Consider the following 20,984-nt stretch of genomic DNA (forward strand, 5'->3'; position numbering starts at 1 on the left):
TGGAGGGTGTCGTTCACTCCCACTCGGGGTCAGCAGATCACCAATGTCAACCATCAACCAATCATCATCACATCCACTCCCATGACAGATAAAAACAGAGACCCACATCACAAAAAATACCAACATTTCATTTTTTCCCCACTTTTTTATTTATTTATTACAATTCAATTTTCCATCTTTTCTTGTCTACAACTCCTTTCTCCATTTAAAACAAGTCCAGTAAGTGACTATTCTTTCGTTTTTAGAAACTGAAGAGTCCTGCAGAGGGAGAGGGGAAGGGAGGCGGGACCTCTGGAGGGGAGGGGGGGGGGGGGGGGGAGGGGGGAGGGGTTTGAAGGGAGGGGGAGGGGCTTACACCCTCCCTAGGAGCCACTACTCCAGTTGAGGAGATTTTCATATTTCATGTGAGATTTTCATTCGCCGTTTCTCCTCTTCTCTCTCTCGGTTATTCTCCCGTTCTCTCTCTCTCTCTCTCTCTCTCCGTTTACTCCACGCTGTCCTCTGCTTCGTCTCCTTGCTCTCCATCCATCAGCAACGCGGCGTACTTACTGGCTGAGCTGAATTTCTGCAATAGAACCAAAACGCAAACAAATGTATCAAGAGAGATCCCCCGATACCATGTGTATCTCATTGTATGACTAGAGCTTGAAGGAAAATACTTGAGCATCATTATAGGAACAGATTTGTTGGACACTATGAAGCAAGATACTACAGAGACAAAGAATAGAACCATAAGGAGTTTCACTGAAGGACTGAAGTCAACATGAATGGACAGTTGGGAGGAGGGGGGGAGGATTTGGAGCAATACTGAAGATGATAAAAGGTTTCTTGACTCCAAAGACTCTTGAAGATGTTGCAAAGGGGAGGTTTTGGAGTGGCACTAAGCGGTAGAGGGTGTAGTTTCAGTAGGAAGCCCCGCTGGTCATGGAGGGGGGGGGGGGGGCAGGGCAGAAAGGCTACAGGCACTATGGGGGCGAGTCGGACTGACATCACCGTGACTCACGGGGGTGGGGGACTCTTGGTATTTCTTTGGCTCTGGTGCTGGTCGCGAGTCTCCATCTCTTCTGATATCCTTTCTACAATCAGAACGGACACTAAGTCAGACTTCACTGGCTCGGCCGGGAGTCTGGAGCTCAGCCTATTGGAGTGCACATACAAGCGTCTACACAACGGCACGCTGCTTAACAGTATGACACAAATTGGCAATAGGTGGTTTGAATTTCCGCCATTTTGATAAGGATTTGATTGAGGAAAAATAAATCAGAAATCAAACTGGACTATATTTACATCCTTGTAGCCTATTGGGGTACATCTGAAAGGCTGGTTGACAGTTAATCAGTCGCCTGCTACTCAGAGAAAGACAAGGTTAATATGAGATAGATTCAGTGATAAGCTTCTTATCTTTGAAATCGAGAGGTTAACATGTTTTTGAATGGTTTTTCAAGGTGCCCACCCACATCCATTGTATGAACAAAATGGTGGTAGAGCAATTATCAACTTTCTCGAAAATGCTAGCTTTGTCAATGTTTTGATCTGAACCATTGTATATGATCATAAGTAACCTTAAAACAGGGCTAAACATGCATTTACCCTTTACTACTCCTTTAACTTTACCCATGACAAACTAATTGATAGGACAAATTAATGGCATTCCTGCTAAAAGTCCTGCAAAAGACTGAAGGAGCAAGCTAGCATGCTAATACTTATCCAGCTAAGCTAACATGCTAATAGTTATCCACATTGCTCAAATTAACCAGCCTTAATGGGTGCTCCGAGTAGTCATTGATCCTTCACTGCTGTGAATTCTAACTTCCACTGCTCTGTATTCATCGAAAATTGATTAACACAATTTTGATGGAATACCAATCATGGTGATAATGAACTATTACTGCCAGATAGCAAATTTGCTGGCCAATATGCTAACTTTCCCCTTCATATTAAGCTCTGGAGAGTGGCATCTTGGGTACTTAGGAAATTAAGCAAGAATCATACAGCAATTCTCTTGACAAACAGAAATACACCAATAGAGCTACTTGAAAGCAACATACAACTTAATTGTTTTGGGCACTTAAAAAGGAAAGTTACATTGGAAACTACGAAATTAATATTTGCATGTTCAGAAATCTAGCTCTACTGCTTAAAAGAGCATAGATCTCCATCTTCCATACAGAGAAGGAGAATAACAAAAGAAGATGGATACTGATAGCTGGCTTGCTAATAACTTGGGTCTCAAGTGTGTGTTGATGACTGACCTACCTGACTATAAACCAGCCTCTAGAGTTCCCCTGCAGGCTGGTGAAAAGCTCCTGCCTGACTCTCTGCTAGTGCCACTGGCTTTGGGCTGACCTGTCTGCCTCTCTCCGCCGGTCTCTGCTGGCCCCCTCCGTTCGGCCCCGCCCTGCTCCAGGCCCCGCGGGCCCCCCTCTACCCTGAGGGGCCCCCCGGTCCCGGCGCACAGCGTCCACCTTATTCTCGTCTGCAAGGGAGAGCCCACACAGTGAGGATTGAGGGAAGGGTAAGGGTAGGGGACTTGGCGGGAGACGACGTTCGACACTCCACTCCACACTACCTCGGGGTTACGGCCCTGGTGGCATTCAAGCACGTGATGCTCTGCGTGTTAAAGGGACACTTCACCGATTAGCATTAAGCCTTGAATCATTCCCCAATGTGCAGTGTTTTACAATTAAAGGTACCCAACGAAACGTGAATCAAAACAATCCGTTTTGTTTATTTTCGAAATTCCTCGATTATATGGTTCCTTGTCGTCTAATAAACATGTTGAATCACTTGAATGTCTTTCCTACCTTGTAATTTCTTCGCAAAATGATATTTAGCTAATATATATATACATATATACTTGTATTTGTGCTGTTAGTTCCAATATTCCATTCGGCAAATTCCAAATACAACTCTAGCACGCAATTGCCATTCTCGCTAGTTATTATACTCCACCTCGGGGTGAACTGCATGTAGCCTATCCAGTGCTTTAGATGGATTCAATAAAACAAACAAAAAGACATTATGGCTCGTATCCTATATATATATATATATATTATATTAGGCTATATACTTTCATTTGTCATGGCTGCCAGCACTGTTGTTTCAATATGATGTATTGAATAATGTATGCATCATTGTATGATGTTGTATACAATGAGCGATTTCATTAGTCAAAATTATTTTGTCAACGGCGAATAAGCGCTAAAATCTAAACCGTTTCGCTTACATTCCTGCTTTTTTGCCCTGTGAAGCTTCACATCCGATGTGTACGTCTTCCTTCATGGGAGTTAATTCTATTTTTTGCTAATTACTCGTGTGAATAAATGGCGCTGGGTGTGTAAGGACTTCATGCCCCACAGCTAAGCAGGTGAGCGTTTGTGGTGTGGGGTGAAATGGATCGCTGCACTTCTGGATTAGGCCTAATTATTTCTACTTGGGGAAAAGATTGAGGACAAACACTTGAGATGCTGAACTACTGTCACAAAATAGCAAATATGTTTTATGTCCATATACTACCAATATATAAATGAAACCTAAAGTAGCCTACTTCAGGATATTTAGCATAATGTTGCCCAAAGCAAATTGAAAGCTCTTCTTGAACCATGTGGAGTAAATACACAGGGTTGGTTTGATGCAGATGACTATAGCTGGGAGTTATTAGCTTTAAAATAACAGCATCAAAGCATGTAGGCAAATGCGTTTTGCTTGAGGTGCAAGACAGCCAACATCCGGTTCCTCATCTGGGTCAACATCTAGGCTGTTTTCACGGCTTCCACGTGCCGCCCATTGGGTGTGGCCACGAAAGGCAGTGCATTGTGGGTTTCTTCTGTTTGAGAAAAAAAACATTTTCTCTCTTTTCTCTGGCCCTAAGGCACAAATAGCACAAATTGCACATTTTTACTACATAGGTGACCCAATTTCAATTGACCTTTAGATTCCCAGCGGTGAAGTAGTCCTTTAATGCCAAGCATTCTCGTGTGGAATGGGAGGTTCACACTTTAGCATCGCCTCTTGAACGCAACCAGACTTGTATTGGGGTGCAGTGTCTGCCATTTTTGCTGACTTGACAACTTTTGACTCGAGTGAGAATTCAAAGCAAATATGAAGAAACTTGTCATAAATAAAAGCGAGGTTCTGGTTCACGGGGGCACAACTGGGGACAAAAGCAAATGAGCGGTTTTTGATGTTGAGGTAGTTACCGTTCACAACCCCTGCCCCCGATCTGTGCCCCCTGAACGCACCCCCCCCTTGAAAACCAGCAGACTCTGCATCCCTGTGAGGCCCATGGGTTCCCCAGCGCTACCCTACACCGGGCTGCCCAGTCCTGCCCCAGCCTCCACCCTCCTGGGTCCTCGGCCCAACCATCAATCATGCCCCACCATCTTGGAGGAGGGGGGTCGAGCGCAGGAGACTCATATCGTCTCGAAGGTTGAAAATGGACTGCTTGCCAAAGGTGTCTTGACGGGATCAGTAATTGGGCACGCATCTATACACTTTCTCAACCACCTTTCAGACCGGCGTTGCTCGCAGAGGTCCGTTCAGAGGTGGCTGAGCCTGCAGGAGAGAGGTCCGAGACCAGGACTGGGCAGCAGCGCTACGCTACGGTGTGCCAGGTCAGAGTGCACTCGTATCCCAGTCGACCCCCTGGCCACGCCCAAACCAACCGCCCAATCACCACACCCCTAACCAGGAAGGAGGATTCAATTCACCACCATAGCTTTAGAAGGAGGATTCAATTCACCACCATAGCTTTACAATTGGAACAGGACGTTGGAGAAATTATACAGAGAGCGATAAGTGATTTAGGGGGCGAGGGGGTGAGTAAAACTCGAATTTGTCAGTCACACTCACTCTTGACTTCAGAGGGTAATCTCTTAGTCTGAGAGTTAGACCAAAAGACCCAGTCAGATCACTCTGGGATTAGGTTAGTGAAGAGAAGAAAAAAAAAATCCAATCACTTCTTATTTTAGATCACACACAAAAAACACACCACACACCACACACACACACACACCACCACAAGTCACCACCACCACCTCCTGCTGTTAGTGGACCTTACCCTTTCCAGATCCTCTTTCATCTGCAGAACTTGAGCTGAAAACAGAGATGAGACACAGAAGCATTCAGAAGGTTTCTCACGACGAACGACCTTTCAACTGTGCCAAATCTACAAACGACTCAAAACCAAGACGCTTTCCATTCAAGCGGTGGTTTGTATGTTGATTGGCTTGCTCAGACTTCAGATGCCTAGTTTCAACTGGGCCAAATCTACAAATGACTCAAAACTAGGATGCTTTCTGATTGGCTTGCTCAGATTTCCGATGCCTACTCTGAACGGAGGAGGGGGGGTGTGGGCGTGTCCTCACCTCAGCTTGGGGGGTGCTACGGCGGTGGGGGAGACGGGGGCGCGTCCCTCCCCCTCGCTGGAGCCCGCGCTCAGCGTGCTGCGCTTGGCCCACGCGTTCTCCTTGGGGGGAGGGGCGGGCATCACCTTCAGGGGCTCCTTGGAGTTGGAGGAGGAGGAGTTGGAGGAGGGGGGGCGTGCCCCGGGGGAGGGGGGGTCATCTTCCCTCCCGCTGAACACCTCGTTCTCCACCGAGCGCTCGCTCTCTCTACGCCGTGAGGCTGGGCGTCATCAAGTCAGACAGTTAACAGGTGAGTGCAAAATACAAGTCCCACTTAGACGATTAAAAGGGCCACAGACAACCTTTTTCGTTTTGCGACGATCAGCGGCCATTTTGAATCTCATGTTAGCCATGTTGATGGATTATGCAAATTGCGTCATCATACCCTGAGCAGACAGACTGAGGCAGAATTTGCGAGGCTATAAGGAACCTATTTAAAGGCAGATGTCTCGTGTGTCATTTTTCTATTGCCATTACAGTGTGCAATCATAATAATATGTTGAATCAAAAAAAGCGGTCTGTGTAACCTTTACGTATTGCCACCATCTTGGGGGGTGGAGAAAAAAAGTTACGTTTAGCCACTTACCTCTTCCAGAAGTACTTCCTGGCTGTGATGACTCACTTCCTGTACGGGAGCGTTCGGCAGGAGGCTCCTCGCTCCGCCAGCTTGGGTCCCTGAGGACAGACGGCTTCCGTTAAGAACATTTAACCAAGCGATACTTAATTTATCATCATTTAATACCAGGAAAAAAACAACAGATATCAGGCAATGCCTTTAATGGGAAAATGCTGTATATAAATGAAAAGGGGTTAGCGCAAGTCAGATAAAGTAGTGGACTTAACCCATTACGTGTCCCCGTTCAATCTCAATCCCCAATCAGAATATTAAAGAGGCATAATGACGTAGATGTTAAGACATCAGGGGGAGAAAAGAACATTGAATTGAAAAATGTACTGAATAACTAATGGCTTCTGCTGGTTTTGTCCAAATGAACACCTAGAATATGACCTCCTAGTGAATATGACCTCCTAGTGAATATGACCTCCTAGTGAATATGACCTCCTAGTGAATATGAGCTCCTAGTGAATAAGACCTCCTAGTGAATATGACCTCCTAGTGAAGATGACCTCCTAGTGAATATAACCTCCTAGTGAATATGACCTCCTAGTGAATATGACCTCCTAGTGAATATGACCTCCTAGTGAATATGACCTCCTAGTGAATATGACCTCCTAGTGAATATGACCTCCTAGTGAATATGACCTCCTAGTGAATATGACCTCCTAGTGAATATGACCTCCTAGTGAATATGACCTCCTAGTGAATATGAGCTCCTAGTGAATATGAGCTCCTAGTGAATATGAGCTCCTAGTGAATATGACCTCCTAGTGAATATGACCTCCTAGTGAATATGACCTCCTAGTGAATATGACCTCCTAGTGAATATGACCTCCTAGTGAATATGACCTCCTAGTGAATATGACCTCCTAGTGAATATGACCTCCTAGTGAATATGAGCTCCTAGTGAATATGAGCTCCTAGTGAATATGAGCTCCTAGTGAATATGACCTCCTAGTGAATATGACCTCCTAGTGAATATGACCTCCTAGTGAATATGACCTCCTAGTGAATATGACCTCCTAGTGAATATGAGCTCCTAGTGAATATGAGCTCCTAGTGAATATGACCTCCTAGTGAATATGACCTCCTAGTGAATATGACCTCCTAGTGAATATGACCTCCTAGTGAATATGAGCTCCTAGTGAATATGACCTCCTAGTGAATATGACCTCCTAGTGAATATGACCTCCTAGTGAATATGACCTCCTAGTGAATATGAGCTCCTAGTGAATATGAGCTCCTAGTGAATATGACCTCCTAGTGAATATGACCTCCTAGTGAATATGACCTCCTAGTGAATATGAGCTCCTAGTGAATATGAGCTCCTAGTGAATATGAGCTCCTAGTGAATATGACCTCCTAGTGAATATGACCTCCTAGTGAATATGACCTCCTAGTGAATATGACCTCCTAGTGAATATGAGCTCCTAGTGAATATGAGCTCCTAGTGAATATGAGCTCCTAGTGAATATGAGCTCCTAGTGAATATGACCTCCTAGTGAATATGACCTCCTAGTGAATATGACCTCCTAGTGAATATGACCTCCTAGTGAATATGACCTCCTAGTGAATATGAGCTCCTATTGAAGACGCCCATCAACCCTCAACCATTCTGAACCACAGACAAGATCTCAGGCAGGGTGCACATAATAATAATAATAATAATAAATAATTTGTATTTGTGACACTTTTCCATTTAAAAATCTCAAGAGTGCTACAGGTTTAAAAGCATAACAAAACACAACTGAACAAAAAGAACAATTTTAACAGGCAAAGGCCTTTTTAAAAAGGTAGGTTTTTAGGCCTGCTTTAAAAGAACATGAACACTCGATCTGGAGGGGAAAACCACACTATGATATTTTTAGCCCTTTTTGCTCTGAAAATGTAATTTAAATTTAGACAAACATACTCCAGGATCTTGCTCGATCGTCTCGTTGAGAGGGGTCAGGGAAGAATTTTTACAGCTCACTTATCTGGCCCCTGGGTGATGCTGTTTTTTTGCTTCCCTCTGGAATATGTAGGGGTGGGTCGTATGCCCACCTCCCTTGTTCTCTGTAAAGCGCATTGTGTTGCCTCTGTGTATGAAATGCGCTATATAAATAAAGCTTTGATTGGTTGATTGATTGACTGACCGGTCTCTGTCGCGGGGCTTCCTGTCCATGCCCCGCCCCTTATCCTCCTCCAGCTGTCTCTGGAGCCTCTCCTGCTCCTTCTTCAGCCGCTCCTCCACCTCGCGCTCCTTGGCCGCCGTGTCCACCGGCTTGGCCCCGCCGAAGATGGAGGCGCGCGCGGAGCTCGGGGCGGGCGCTGGGGCTCCGCCCCCCCCGCCGCCGCCCCCGCCCCCCTGCTCCTCCTCCTTGGGAGCGCTGCGCGGCTTCAGGTTCAGCTTGGGCCTCTGGGTGGGGCCTGAGAGAAGAGGGGGGGGGGGGGAGAGGATACCGTCAAGCTTCAAGTTTATTGTCATATACTCAATAACAATTATTATGAATTGCGGGCGGCTGTAGCTCAGTTGGTAGAGCGGGTCGTTCAGTGATTGAAGGGTCAGTGGTTCGAATCCCAGCTCCGACTGTCCACATGTCGAAGTGTCCTTGAGCAAGACACCTAACCCCAAATTGCTCCCAATGAGCAGGTTAGCACCTTGCATGGCAGCTACCGCCATTGGTGTGTGAGTGTGTGTGAATGTGTGAATGAGAGGCCATTGTAAAGCGCTTTGAGTGCCGCTAAGGTGGAAAAGCGCTATAAGTGCCGTCCATTTACCATTTATATAGCGCCCTTCATGATACCCAGAGCGCTTTACAGAGTCCAGTATTCATTCAGACAGTCATACCGGTGGTGGTAAGCTACATCTGTAGCCACAGCTGCCCTGGGGCAGACTGACAGAAGCGTGGCTGCCAATCAGCGCCTACGGCCCCTCCGACCACCACCACCAACATTCAGTCACATTCATACGTTGCATGTCTGTATGATGGTTGGATGTTTAAGAGAATAAAAAAAGATACTCTTCATTTTACCATCACTTCTCTCCTCGCGTCTCTCCTCGCGTCTCTCGAAGCGGTCTTCGCGGTCGCCGCCGAAGCGCTCCCGTTCCCCGCCGTAGCGGTCGCTGCTACTCCGATTGTCGTCGTAGTCACGGCGGAAGCCGCTGCCAAAGGCACGACGCCCCCCGCCACTGCGAGAGTCAAAACCTGGGGGTCACGAGGACGAGTTTAGAATCAGGGCTTCTGGAGGTTTCAGCGAGTTAAATTTAAAGACTTAAAGGTGCAGTACGCCGTTTGTGATTTCCTGTTAGACTTATGAACATTGTAAGATTTTGAAAAATACAACCGACAAGCCCCTCCCCCCTCCCCTCACTTCAGGCCTCCCTGGAAAGCAAGCCACTCCTCCAAAATGGAGGAAAACAAATGACACTCACTAGGTAGGTAAGGTGACAGGCAGGTGAACCGACCAATCATTTCAAATCGGCAACTCAAAAGAATTGGATGCACTTATTACAGTCCTGCGACTTCCACAGATTATGGATTTATTTCATTTTCGTGTCAGGGCACTTTATTTATCGATCGCTGTCGGGATGTAATGCAATGAGAATTGCAAAAAATATAATAAGAAAAAGTTCTTCTGAGCTAAAACCACACACTGTACCTTTAACCCCCGCACCCACCCCCATCACCCCGTCTTCTGCCCCGTCTCAATCCTTTCCATTATCATGAAATAAATATCAATCTGCACCAACCTGCACGTCGCAAGCAAAACATTCAACGTTCAACCATTTGAAAAATGCATGACAGAACGAGTTCAGCTGGTAATAGTGATGCTACGCGTGATACTGAGGCTCGAGGCAGGTCAAGCACTTAGACCCCACTTGAACCACGTGAACGGTTTGTTTTGACATTTGAGTTAAAGATATGAGGACGCAAAAAAAAACCTGTTTACATCCATGAAGTTAATCGCAAATCTCCATCCAATCACCCGGTCCTTCAAAGCACCTCTATTACGACACAGATGTTGTGATTAGAAATGTTCCTCTACACAGTGATCTTTAAATACCTTTTGAGTTACCAGCCCTTTAATAATTAGTTCATGCAAGACTTTTTCAGACTTTTTAAGGCCCCGCGGATACCCTGAGAATATTGTTCAATGGCTTATAAGGTGGAGTCTGCACAATCACCATGCTTTTAATTATAATCACATTAGCACTAACTTTGACACCACCCAGACTAGCTAATTGTAATTTGTCAATAAAAGTCCAAACCACTGCGAGTACAAGAAGTTTTGGACTGAAATGAACATGTTTCTCACACACGATACATCCCCCCCATGACCCCCCAACCCCAGCCCAAGAATAAAAAAGGTTTTCTCACTGGTGGTCTCTCCTCCCCGGTCGAAGTCTCGACGGTCACGGTCATCGTAACGGTCACGGAAGCGGTCTCTGCCGCCGTCGAAGGCGTTGTCCCGCCTTGGCCCGTCGCGTCCGAAGCGGTCTGACTCTCCGAAGCGGTCCCGGGACCCTAGCGAGGGAAACGGGAAGAGTGAAGCGTCACTGCCTGGAACCAAACAACTATTCGCATAGCGCCGCCATTATGACATGATAACAGTTGTGTAGATTCACTTGAATGATTTGACCTTTGACACCTTTGAGTGTTCCGTGAAGAGGTGTGTTTAGGTGTGTGTGTGTGTGTGTGTGTTTAGGTGTGTGTGTGTGTGTTTAGGTGTGTGTGTTTAGGTGTGTGTGAGTGGAGATGTGTGTGTGTGATCTGACTCACTCTCCCCGAAGGCGTCGTCTCTCTTCGGGGGTCCGTCGTCGGCCTCCGCGGCAGGGCGGGCCCTCCAGTCGCTGTCCGTCTTGTCAGGACCCATGTCCGCCATCCGACCGCCCCGGTCCCGGCCGCCCATCTGACCGTTGTCTCTCTCTGAGAGGGGTGGAGGCAAAGACCCATTACTGAACGGGCCTACCGGGCCCCGGCCCAGGGGCCCAAGAGCTCAGGAGTCGGGATGAGACGGTATGGATTCTTGCATTACGGTACGATCTAGTTACACGGTACAGTTTACGGCATTTCACCTCCCCAACACACATAAAAAAACAAGTATTTACTACAATATATATTATATATTAATAGCAAGCTTATATTAAATTACAAAATTAACTGTTGCAAGCAAGTTGAAATGTGAAGTTTCAGCAGCGCATTATTGTGTAATACCGTAAACATAATACCGTAAACACAGGGAATGTCACGGTTCTAATACCGTGGACATTTTATACCGTAGTTCACGGTTTTACGGTATACCGTCTCATCCCTACTCAGGGGGCAATTTACATTTCTTGTCTCATAGTCAAAAGTCTTAGTCATTCATTCAATAACAGAGCCTCAAAAATTCTGCTGAAAAACTGAAGCAATAGCCTCAACATTCACTTTGAAGACGTCACAAGAAAGAAACCATCATGATACCTGTAGTTTTTAAGTGAGTGTTTATAGTACTTTAGAGGGGATGAGTACTCCATATGGGCCCTTCAACTCTTTTGGGGAGAAATCCTAAAAGCAAGTCCTCCCCACAGAGTTGAGGTCCCTCGAGTCAAAACTGAGCTGAATAAAGCTGCTTTTATTGTGAGTTTTCTCAAATCATCTGCAAATTGGATGCCGTCTCATTGGGCAAATTAAAAATTTTGATCAATGAAACGGGTGTGGGGGCCCTTTACGTGTCTGGGCACAGGGGCCCGTCATTTCATAATCCGTCTACGGGTGGAGGAAGGACCAGTTATGGACCAGCAATCGTCTTCTGAGAGATTAAAATGTGCCAATTCATCACACCCAAGAACTATTGTATTACTCCTTGCTCAATGAATAATTCATATATAGCTGCATATGCATGTCTGTATACATAAATATTCATGAGGTTTAACTCACCCTTGTCATTAGACTGGTCAGCAATATCCACACGGATCCTTCGGTTCCCTAGGTTCTATCAGGAGAGAAGAAACGCAGAACTCAAGGTTAATCTGCAGCGTTATTCATGCCTTTCATAAACACAGCACCTCACATTCACAACTGAGGCAGAATGCGTTCTGATGGAACTTCCGCGATTAAATCATTTGCATGTATTCGTCCTCTAGTTAAATAACCACACAATTGAAAAGCAAAAAACATGACAAGTGCTACAAATTCCCAACTTTGACATTTGTGCCATGTCACAAATTAATTTCAGGAACATTTGGGCGAATACTGACATTTGCACATACGATGTGTGTGTGTGTGGTAGGGCTGGGTTTAAATTAATCAATTCTGAATCGATTCATGAATTAATGAATAAATGAAGGAATGAATAGTTCATTAATTCATTCAATGATTCATTCATTCATTGATTTTTGGAAATCAGTATCGATACCCAGCCCTAGTATTGATGTGTTGCACAACTTGGCAGTCATGTAATTAAGGTAACAGCTAAAATAAAAACAGGTTTTAGTAACACTAACCGAATCGATATTGAATCGAATCAAATGGTGATAATCGATTCTGAACCTTGTGAATCGGAATCGAATCTTGAAATTCGAATGGATACCCAGCCCTAGTGTGTGGTGAAACGATGCAGTGAAGGCCACAAAGGCGATTGGTGGGAATGTGTGTAGATGCTCCGCCCCCCTCACCTCCTCGTTGAGACTCAGCGCCCTCAGCAGGGAGTCCACATCGTCGAACTCGGCGTACCCGAAGCCCTTCAGCCTCTCGGGGTTGCTAGGCTCCCTGGGCAGGCGCACTGCACTGATCTGGGAGAAGAAGACGGGGACAGGGTGAGTCAGCTAGAGTGGGGTGAGGGGCCAGACAGCTGGTCTGAGATCAGCAGAACAGAGAGAGAGAGCAGAGGAGGGAGGGTGAGAGAGGAGGGAGAGAGACTGGCCTCCAGCTTCTAACTACATTTGCAAATCAACAGTACGACCATGAATTCCGTCTTGACAAATGACACAGGAGCAGAGATCGATATTTCCAACAGCGATTGGAAAAAAGCCAGCCTTCCATATAGATGATTCTAGAACAGGGAGAACTTAAGCAGGATTTACGTCCAGAATATAACTATCAAGATGTATAATAGGACGATAGCCCGCCACACGCCACCACCGAGCTCATTGCATAGCTCACAAGATACACGTCACATTCAACATTCTGGCTTTCAACATTAGATACTCATTAGCATACAATCTTGATTGTCCTGTCGATCTCGACCATCGTGATATGTTAGCCTACATGGCCCTAATCACGTCAGGTTCAGACCATCGTGAGATATCTGTTAGCCTACATGGCCCTAATCACGTCAGGTTCAGGCCATCGTGAGATATCTGTTAGCCTACATGGCCCTAATCACGTCAGGTTCAGGCCATCGTGAGATATCTGTTAGCCTACATGACCCTAATCACGTCAGGTTCAGACCATCGTGAGATATGTTAGCCTACATGACCCTAATCACGTCAGGTTCAGACCATCGTGAGATATCTGTTAGCCTACATGGCCCTAATCACGTCAGGTTCAGACCATCGTGAGATATCTGTTAGCCTACATGGCCCTAATCACGTCAGGTTCAGACCATCGTGAGATATGTTAGCCTACATGGCCCTAATCACGTCAGGTTCAGGCCATCGTGAGATATCTGTTAGCCTACATGACCCTAATCACGTCAGGTTCAGACCATCGTGAGATATGTTAGCCTACATGGCCCTAATCACGTCAGGTTCAGACCATCGTGAGATATCTGTTAGCCTACATGACCCTAATCACGTCAGGTTCAGACCATCGTGAGATATGTTAGCCTACATGGCCCTAATCACGTCAGGTTCAGACCATCGTGAGATATCTGTTAGCCTACATGGCCCTAATCACGTCAGGTTCAGACCATCGTGAGATATGTTAGCCTACATGACCCTAATCACGTCAGGTTCAGACCATCGTGAGATATGTTAGCCTACATGGCCCTAATCACGTCAGGTTCAGACCATCGTGAGATATCTGTTAGCCTACATGGCCCTCATCACGTCAGGTTCAGACCATCGTGAGATATCTGTTAGCCTACATGGCCCTCATCACGTCAGGGTCAGGCAGGCCACCACAGTGAAACAGCAACGGAGAAATGCACGCTCGTCAAAGAAAAGGTACTCGACAAAAAAGCAGTAGAAGAGAAATGTAATGTGCGCACACTGCTGTCGCTCCCACGGTGGATTAATTTAGGGCACGATGTTTTGTCCAGAGTGGCCTTAAATTGGGTGCAATGTCAACTTCCGACGGCGCTACGTTCCACGTTATTTTTGTAGGCCTACTTGTGTTTGTGTTGTCTGTTCCTTCTGTTTATTTGGCCTCTCCCAGGATTGGCTCCCTGCCCTGTCAATCATCGTTTACAGTCCTGCCCATTATCTACCCAGCTGGTTGCCGCGCGGTTCGTCGTCCAATGGCGTCGTGCTACCTGCTCGTCTGTTGCCCTATCAGAGGGGCGTGCGTGTTATTTGAACCCTCCCGCTCCCCTCGTCGTTAGGTAGTGGCGTTCTCCGTTAGTCAGAGAACGGTATTGTTGCATGTTTGTTTGCCGTGTCCTGTTTAGTTTGATCACTAGTCCTGTTGTATTGTATTCGTTCTCATACCTCAACTCCTAGTAGCTCCTAGCTGCAAACCATACATATGAGGATCAAACCTAGAGATCAGACCAGGTTTATATAGCATTTACCACTGCCAGGTAGTATAGCCAACGACTGCGGACATTGAGAAAACAAAAGTATTCTGCATAGCACACAACAATGTGGTATATGAATGGTATATGATATAATATGGCACATGAAAATTCTCATTCAGTATTTCAGTGTCAAAAGACACATTTCCCCTTCAGTCTTTGGATGAAGTTCACAATCAGTAATTCAGTCTTTTCGATATTTATGAATGGAATAAGAGACTGATAGGGGCCAAGTGATTCTGTAATAGTGGATTTTAGATGAGTTAATTTCCCCATTGGGCCAGTTGATAAACTTGTGATGAAGAGGGTTAGTGGAGTCCTACAAGGCGGTGCGCCTCAAGCCTGAGGAACTCCCTGGGCCATCTGAGAATACAGGCTTGACAGGTTGCATCTGTACATAGACATAAGCAAACGCCCATCCCTAGAGCGAGAGCCAGTCCTGTTCTAGACACTCACTTGGGCTCAACAGGTTTCTGACCCGCCTCCCTCTTGGCGAGTAAAATGCAAATCAGCAGGACATGGCAACGAGAGGCACGGCTTGGCAGGAACATCCGAGTGGCAATTATTATTATTTTTTTTAATCAATAGCAGAAATGAGAGCAATTCGGATTCATCACCAAAACATTTGGAACCGTCTCCGAAAAAACATGATCTGTAGATGCTGGGAAACCACACGCAAGCTGAACACCATCGATCGCGCCTGAAGTGCGGCATGACGACATGGCGCGGAACGGCCGACGGTCTACTCTCACCGCCCTTCTACTGGGGGAGGGGGGGGGGGAGGCGTCAGGAGAGTCTACGTACCGCCAGGCCCCGGAAGAAGTCTTTGATGGAGTCCTCGGTGACGTCGTAGGGCAGGTTACCCAGGAAGGCCGTGTAAGGGGGACTGCGGGGGAGGCGCGAGCGGTCCACCATGGGCTCGCGGGCCGAGCGCGGCGCCGTGGGCAGGACGGAGCGGTCGATGGCCGGCGCCCGGTAACTCTCCTCCTCTGTGTGCCAGGAGGTGGAGACTGAGGAAGAAAAATTTAATTTAATGTAACTTACTGCTTTATAAATGTTCTTAGCCGGTAGACAAACATACTCCAGGAGCTTGCTCCATCGCCTTGTTGAGAGGGGTCAGGGAAGAATTTTTACAGCTCACTTTTCTGGCCCCTGGGTGATACTGTTTTTTTGCTTCCCTCTGGAATATGTAGGGGTGGGTCGTATGCCCTCCTCCCTTGTTCTCTGTAAAGCGCATCGTGTTACCTCTGTGTATGAAATGCGCTATACAATTAAAGCTTTAATTGATTGATTGATTGAAGAGGAGGGAGAGAGAGAAGGGGGGGAGGGGGAGTTACTGGCGGAGTGTAGACCTGTACATACAGGTTCTCTAGTCTTCTACCTTTTACCTTGAGGAATGACTACCTAATGTGATTAAACTGGATTGGTATGAGGAACTCTATCGTCTAAACTCCTACCCTAGTTTTAAATCGCACAACATGGGTACAAATCTATGACGGGTAGCTTTAACGAGTGCAGTAGTGATAGAGTGTCCGCCCAGAGACTGGGAGGTTGTGGGTTCGATCCCCGGCCGGGTCAAACCAAAGACTATACAAATGGGACCCATTGCCTCCCTGTTTGGCACTCAGCATCAAGGGTTGGAATTGGGGGGCTACATCACCAAATGATTCCCGAGCGCGGCACCGCTGCTGCTCACCGCTCCCCCAGGGGATGATGGGTCAAATGCGGAGATCAAATTTCACACACTCAGATGTGTGACAATCAGTGGGACATTAACCTTTATTGAAGATTCACGAGGATAGGAAGCAGTACGCCGGAACAGAGTTGCAACCTCTTATCATCCCACATAAAGTGCATCTGAAGCTTAGTTCCTTGAATACAAGGAAGGCACAATGCAGTCGGGTTGGAGGCTTGGAAAGACATTTTGAAGCTTAGTTCCTTGAAAACAAGGAAGGCACAATGCAGTCAGGTTGGAGGCTTGGAAAGACATTTTGACTCTTTCCAAAAGGTTCTGGTGGGTGTATGTTCTCAACTTTAGACTCCGGGTTGGAAATGGGGCCACTTGCCGTAGACAAGTGGACGACACATTTTTGGGGGAGGCCTACAGATTATGTACGCACAAAATGTCACTGTGGTATGCCCCAAAAAATGGCTGGGATAGGATAGGGTCTGGGTTTGTGGATGACGTGTCGATCCCCTACGGATCAACTTTAGGGGGGTAACATCATGCGTTTGGATTTTTTGGGGGAGCTTAATCAGTAACAGATGGACAGATCATCCTAATAATATTTTGTGTGAATGATATACATCACTTACAAGTAGACGTCGTCGTCTATGTAGTGCTATGCTCTTAACCCTGTTCTGATGTCAAAGCCGTGACTAGATTAGAATACAGTAACACAGCTGTAAATGTAAACGGCATATATATGGTTATTCGTCTGTAGGCTCCATTGACCGTGTTCACACGGCGGCCATGTCACGATCGGGGTGGGAGAATGCGGAAGTATCCATAGACCATATAGCACAAGTTCGTTATGAAAATAACACTTCAAGATTCTAAATAGTCAAAAAATAACATCCAGAATACACTAGTGGAATTACAAACTCATGATTACCAGACTGTTTTTCACAGCGGTAGTTTTCACGTTATGAAATACATAACGTGAGTCCAGTAATCATGAGTTTGTAATTCCAGTAGTGGATTCTGGATGTTATTTCTGACTATTTCGAATCTTGAAGTGTTATTTTTATAACGAACTTGTACTATATGGTCTGGATACTTCCGCATTCTCCCACCCCGATCGTGACATGAGAGCAAAATGGCCGCCGTGTGAATAAGGTGAGTTAAGGGCCGGTCGCGGTGCTCACCATCTCCCTCCAGGTCATCCGTCTCATCTGCCCAGCTGGTGGACTTGGCGGGGGGGTAGCTGGGGGGTGCGTTGCCCCCACTGTCCTCGGCCAGGAAGTCAGTGAGAGTCAGGGTCTTCCCCTTCTTATTCTTCTTCTTAGCTGGAGAGACAAAGAGAGACAGGAAGAGAGTAGTCAGTGGGAGGGACAAAGAGAGACAGGAAGAGAGTAGTCAGTGGGAGGGACAAAGAGAGACAGGAAGAGAAGAGTCAGTGGGAGGGACAAAGAGAGACAGGAAGAGAGTAGTCAGTGGGAGGGACAAAGAGAGACAGGAAGAGAGTAGTCAGTGGGAGGGACAAAGAGAGACAGGAAGAGAGTAGTCAGTGGGAGGGACAAAGAGAGACAGGAAGAGAGTGGTCAGTGGGAGGGACAGAGAGAGACAGGAAGAGAGTAGTCAGTGGGAGGGACAAAGAGAGACAGGAAGAGAGTGGTCAGTGGGAGGGACAGAGAGAGACAGGAAGAGAAGAGTCAGTGGATGGGCGACTACATAAGGTGATTAAAAGGCACATATACGGCCGCCATATTGCCAAGACCACCAATCTATGCATTTAAAAATGGAGAAGGTAGTGATTTCGAGGGTCGGTAAGCTTAGCCTGGGAGTTTCAGCAGGTGGATTGAGAGCTATTATTCAATAGGTTTAGGAGGCCCATGTGAAATGTTAAGGACATGTTGACTCCCATGTAACCTAATGACTTACTTTTAGTTCGTATACTATATGAACAGGCAAATCATTAGTAAACAGCATACCACCGCAGCACAAATACAGCTTTAACACGAAGCACGGCAGTCAATTTCAATACCAAGAGTATGGCACTGGCCATTATCCTATATAACACTTTTAAACAACACAAACGGGGCAAGTATGCCTTCGTGCCAGGAATACTGGTATGCAATTTCACAAACAATCCCCATGCTGACAGATCAACACAAGTGAATGTTTTTGAAATGACTCCTCAATGTGGACAGCTCTACGTGAACAAACCCTGCATTAGCACCGAGTGCTCTGGGCTGGTACAGTTAGCACGTCTGTCCACTCTTATGTGCAAGTCCATGATAAGGAAAACAGTGCCTGGCTGTCTTCTAACTGTGGGGGGTTCATAGTGTGTGCGCCAGACAAGCCAAACCCCATCCCCATTGACCTATTCTAAAAGGGGAGTGGTCATGCTAACAGCCACTGTGTTGCAACTCAAAACTATAAGATAGTTTGTTAAAATAGGGGTAAATTGAGAAAAGAACGGTACTAAACCAAACGATAGGGCTGTGTCTCTCGTAGACCTGCATAATGGAAGTTGGGGAAACATGAGCGAGATATTTCCCCAGGATTTAACACCCCAAAAGGCAAATTGCTGGTTGTAGGGGGGTCAAACGCACGCCTATCTCCTCTGATAGAGCAGATCTGGTTTGTTTTGGTTTGCAGGGAAATAACTGGGAGCAGCAAAGCATGCTGACAGCTTCATTGTGAAAATGTCAGTTGTCAGGGCATTCTTTACACAACCATGCACGCACACAACCTTGTTTACAATCCCTCCTCCTGCCTGGTAACGTGGGCTTCCACCAACTCATTGATTACAATACATTTGAACGTGCAAAAACCCTTAACATAACTGTAACCTTATGTAACCAGATATCAATAATTAAATGATTGGCACTGGCCTCGAAGGCATATTCTTAGCACTATGCATGACACAGCCTAATAAAAATAGCTTTCAGATACATCCCAAATACATAGGCCCAAAGTTATAAGTGATGTAAATGGAAATGTGCTTTGCTGGGTGTGTTGACTGGCTGGTTAGCAAGCTCAGAGCTGGGCTCTCTAGTCCAATCTAGCTCGATCTAGATTGATAAAACGAGAAAATGCAGATTAATGTCTTGCTAAGCACCTCGCCATTGTCATTATAAGGGCTTAGTCAGCAAAGGACTGCTGAGGACGGGGGAGTGTGCTCAGGGTTGAGGGTTTAGGGGGAGTGTGCTCAGGGTTGAGGGTTTAGGGGCTAGTGCTCAGGGTTGAGGGTTTAGGGGCTAGTGCTCAGGGTTGAGGGTTTAGGGGCTAGTGCTCAGGGTTGAGGGTTTAGGGGCTAGTGCTCAGGGTTGAGGGTTTAGGGGCTAGTGCTCAGGGTTGAGGGTTTAGGGGCTAGTGCTCAGGGTTGAGGGTTTAGGGCCTAGTGCTCGTGGCTACGCCGGGACCCAAGTGCGCCATCGTCCCATTCGGGAAGGTTCGGGAAGGCTCGGGAAGGTTCGGGAAGGTTCGGGTTTGGAGTGTTGGGACAGCTGATTATCTATTTGTTCACAAACATCTGTAATCCGGGGACCAGAGACGTGCGCGTGGGACCAGCCCCTCCTCCCAGGAATGCTAGGCTAGCTACCAACACACAATGTGCCGTTTCTCTCGGCAGTTGGACACACAAACACGTCATAAAACGTTAAAAAACACGGTTATGAAACACAATTACAACACAACAACTTAAGGCAATACGCCATTACGTGTATTAAGAAGAATACTAGGACTTAAAATGATTAAATGGGGTAAATTGTCGTCTCGCGACGTAGCATGCTGGCTAACATCCCTTCCAACGGCCCCTGAATGCGTCGTTATCCCGTTTAAACCGTCGATTAATACCTCTTTACACACCAAACACGGTGCGGATTGATACAACAAAGCCTTAGCACTCCCCCCAAACCACATTTGATCAGTTGTGCCGAGTTAATACCCCCTGAAATACCCCCAACCCACCCTGCTCGTTCACCCTCATAGACCTCACCTGACGCCGCCATGTTGGAGAGCGAGATAGGAGCAAGTACCCGGATGAAGGCGTCAGAGGTTTATCATCGAGCGCGCGCATCTCGCGTGCACGAGCCCCACCTCCTCCTCACTTGCCCTTGCAGCCCAGAGTTGGGGCTTTATGGTGCGTTCGTTTATAACTGGGAGGTGGCAAATTGCGACTTGCTAGGAATGATTAAATAAAACACCGCATGAACTCACACTTCCTCGTCGCAAATTCGGATATGTTTCTCAGCCCCCAGTTGCTCGAATGCACTAGATATAACTAGGTAACTGTGATATAATGGTATATAGATATAACTAGGTAACTGATATAATGGTATATAGATATAACTAGGTAACTGTGATATAATGGTATATAGATATAACTAGGTAACTGTGATATAATGGTATATAGATATAACTAGGTAACTGTGATATAATGGTATATAGATATAACTAGGTAACTGTGATATAATGGTATATAGATATAACTAGGTAACTGTGATATAATGGTATATAGATATAACTAGGTAACTGTGATATAATGGTATATAGATATAACTAGATAACTGTGATATAATGGTATATAGAT

General features: G+C 46.3%; 1 protein-coding gene across 3 annotated transcripts; it reads right to left on the reverse strand.

The window, feature by feature from the left end:
* Positions 1-422: 422 nt before the first annotated feature.
* eif4ba (eukaryotic translation initiation factor 4Ba) lies at positions 423-20,408 on the reverse strand. Of its 3 annotated transcripts, XM_084445506.1 has the most exons (15): positions 20,391-20,408; positions 17,593-17,733; positions 15,529-15,734; positions 12,665-12,781; positions 11,928-11,982; positions 10,788-10,934; positions 10,386-10,532; positions 9,039-9,212; positions 8,160-8,433; positions 5,992-6,080; positions 5,367-5,625; positions 5,060-5,094; positions 2,347-2,476; positions 1,004-1,076; positions 423-565 (listed from the first exon to the last, which is right to left on the reverse strand). In XM_084445506.1, exons 1-15 carry the CDS (start codon positions 20,401-20,403, stop codon positions 485-487), a joined length of 1,941 nt encoding a protein of 646 aa, XP_084301632.1. In that variant the 5' UTR covers positions 20,404-20,408; the 3' UTR covers positions 423-484. The 3 variants fall into 3 exon arrangements, with proteins under 3 accessions (XP_084301632.1, XP_084301630.1, XP_084301631.1); XM_084445504.1 differs by lacking the exon at positions 2,347-2,476; XM_084445505.1 differs by lacking the exons at positions 1,004-1,076; positions 2,347-2,476.
* Positions 20,409-20,984: the final 576 nt, after the last annotated feature.

The sequence above is a fragment of the Borostomias antarcticus genome (genome assembly GCF_949987555.1).
Source record: "Borostomias antarcticus genome assembly, chromosome: 11".
NCBI classification, from domain to species: Eukaryota; Metazoa; Chordata; class Actinopteri; order Stomiiformes; family Stomiidae; genus Borostomias; species Borostomias antarcticus.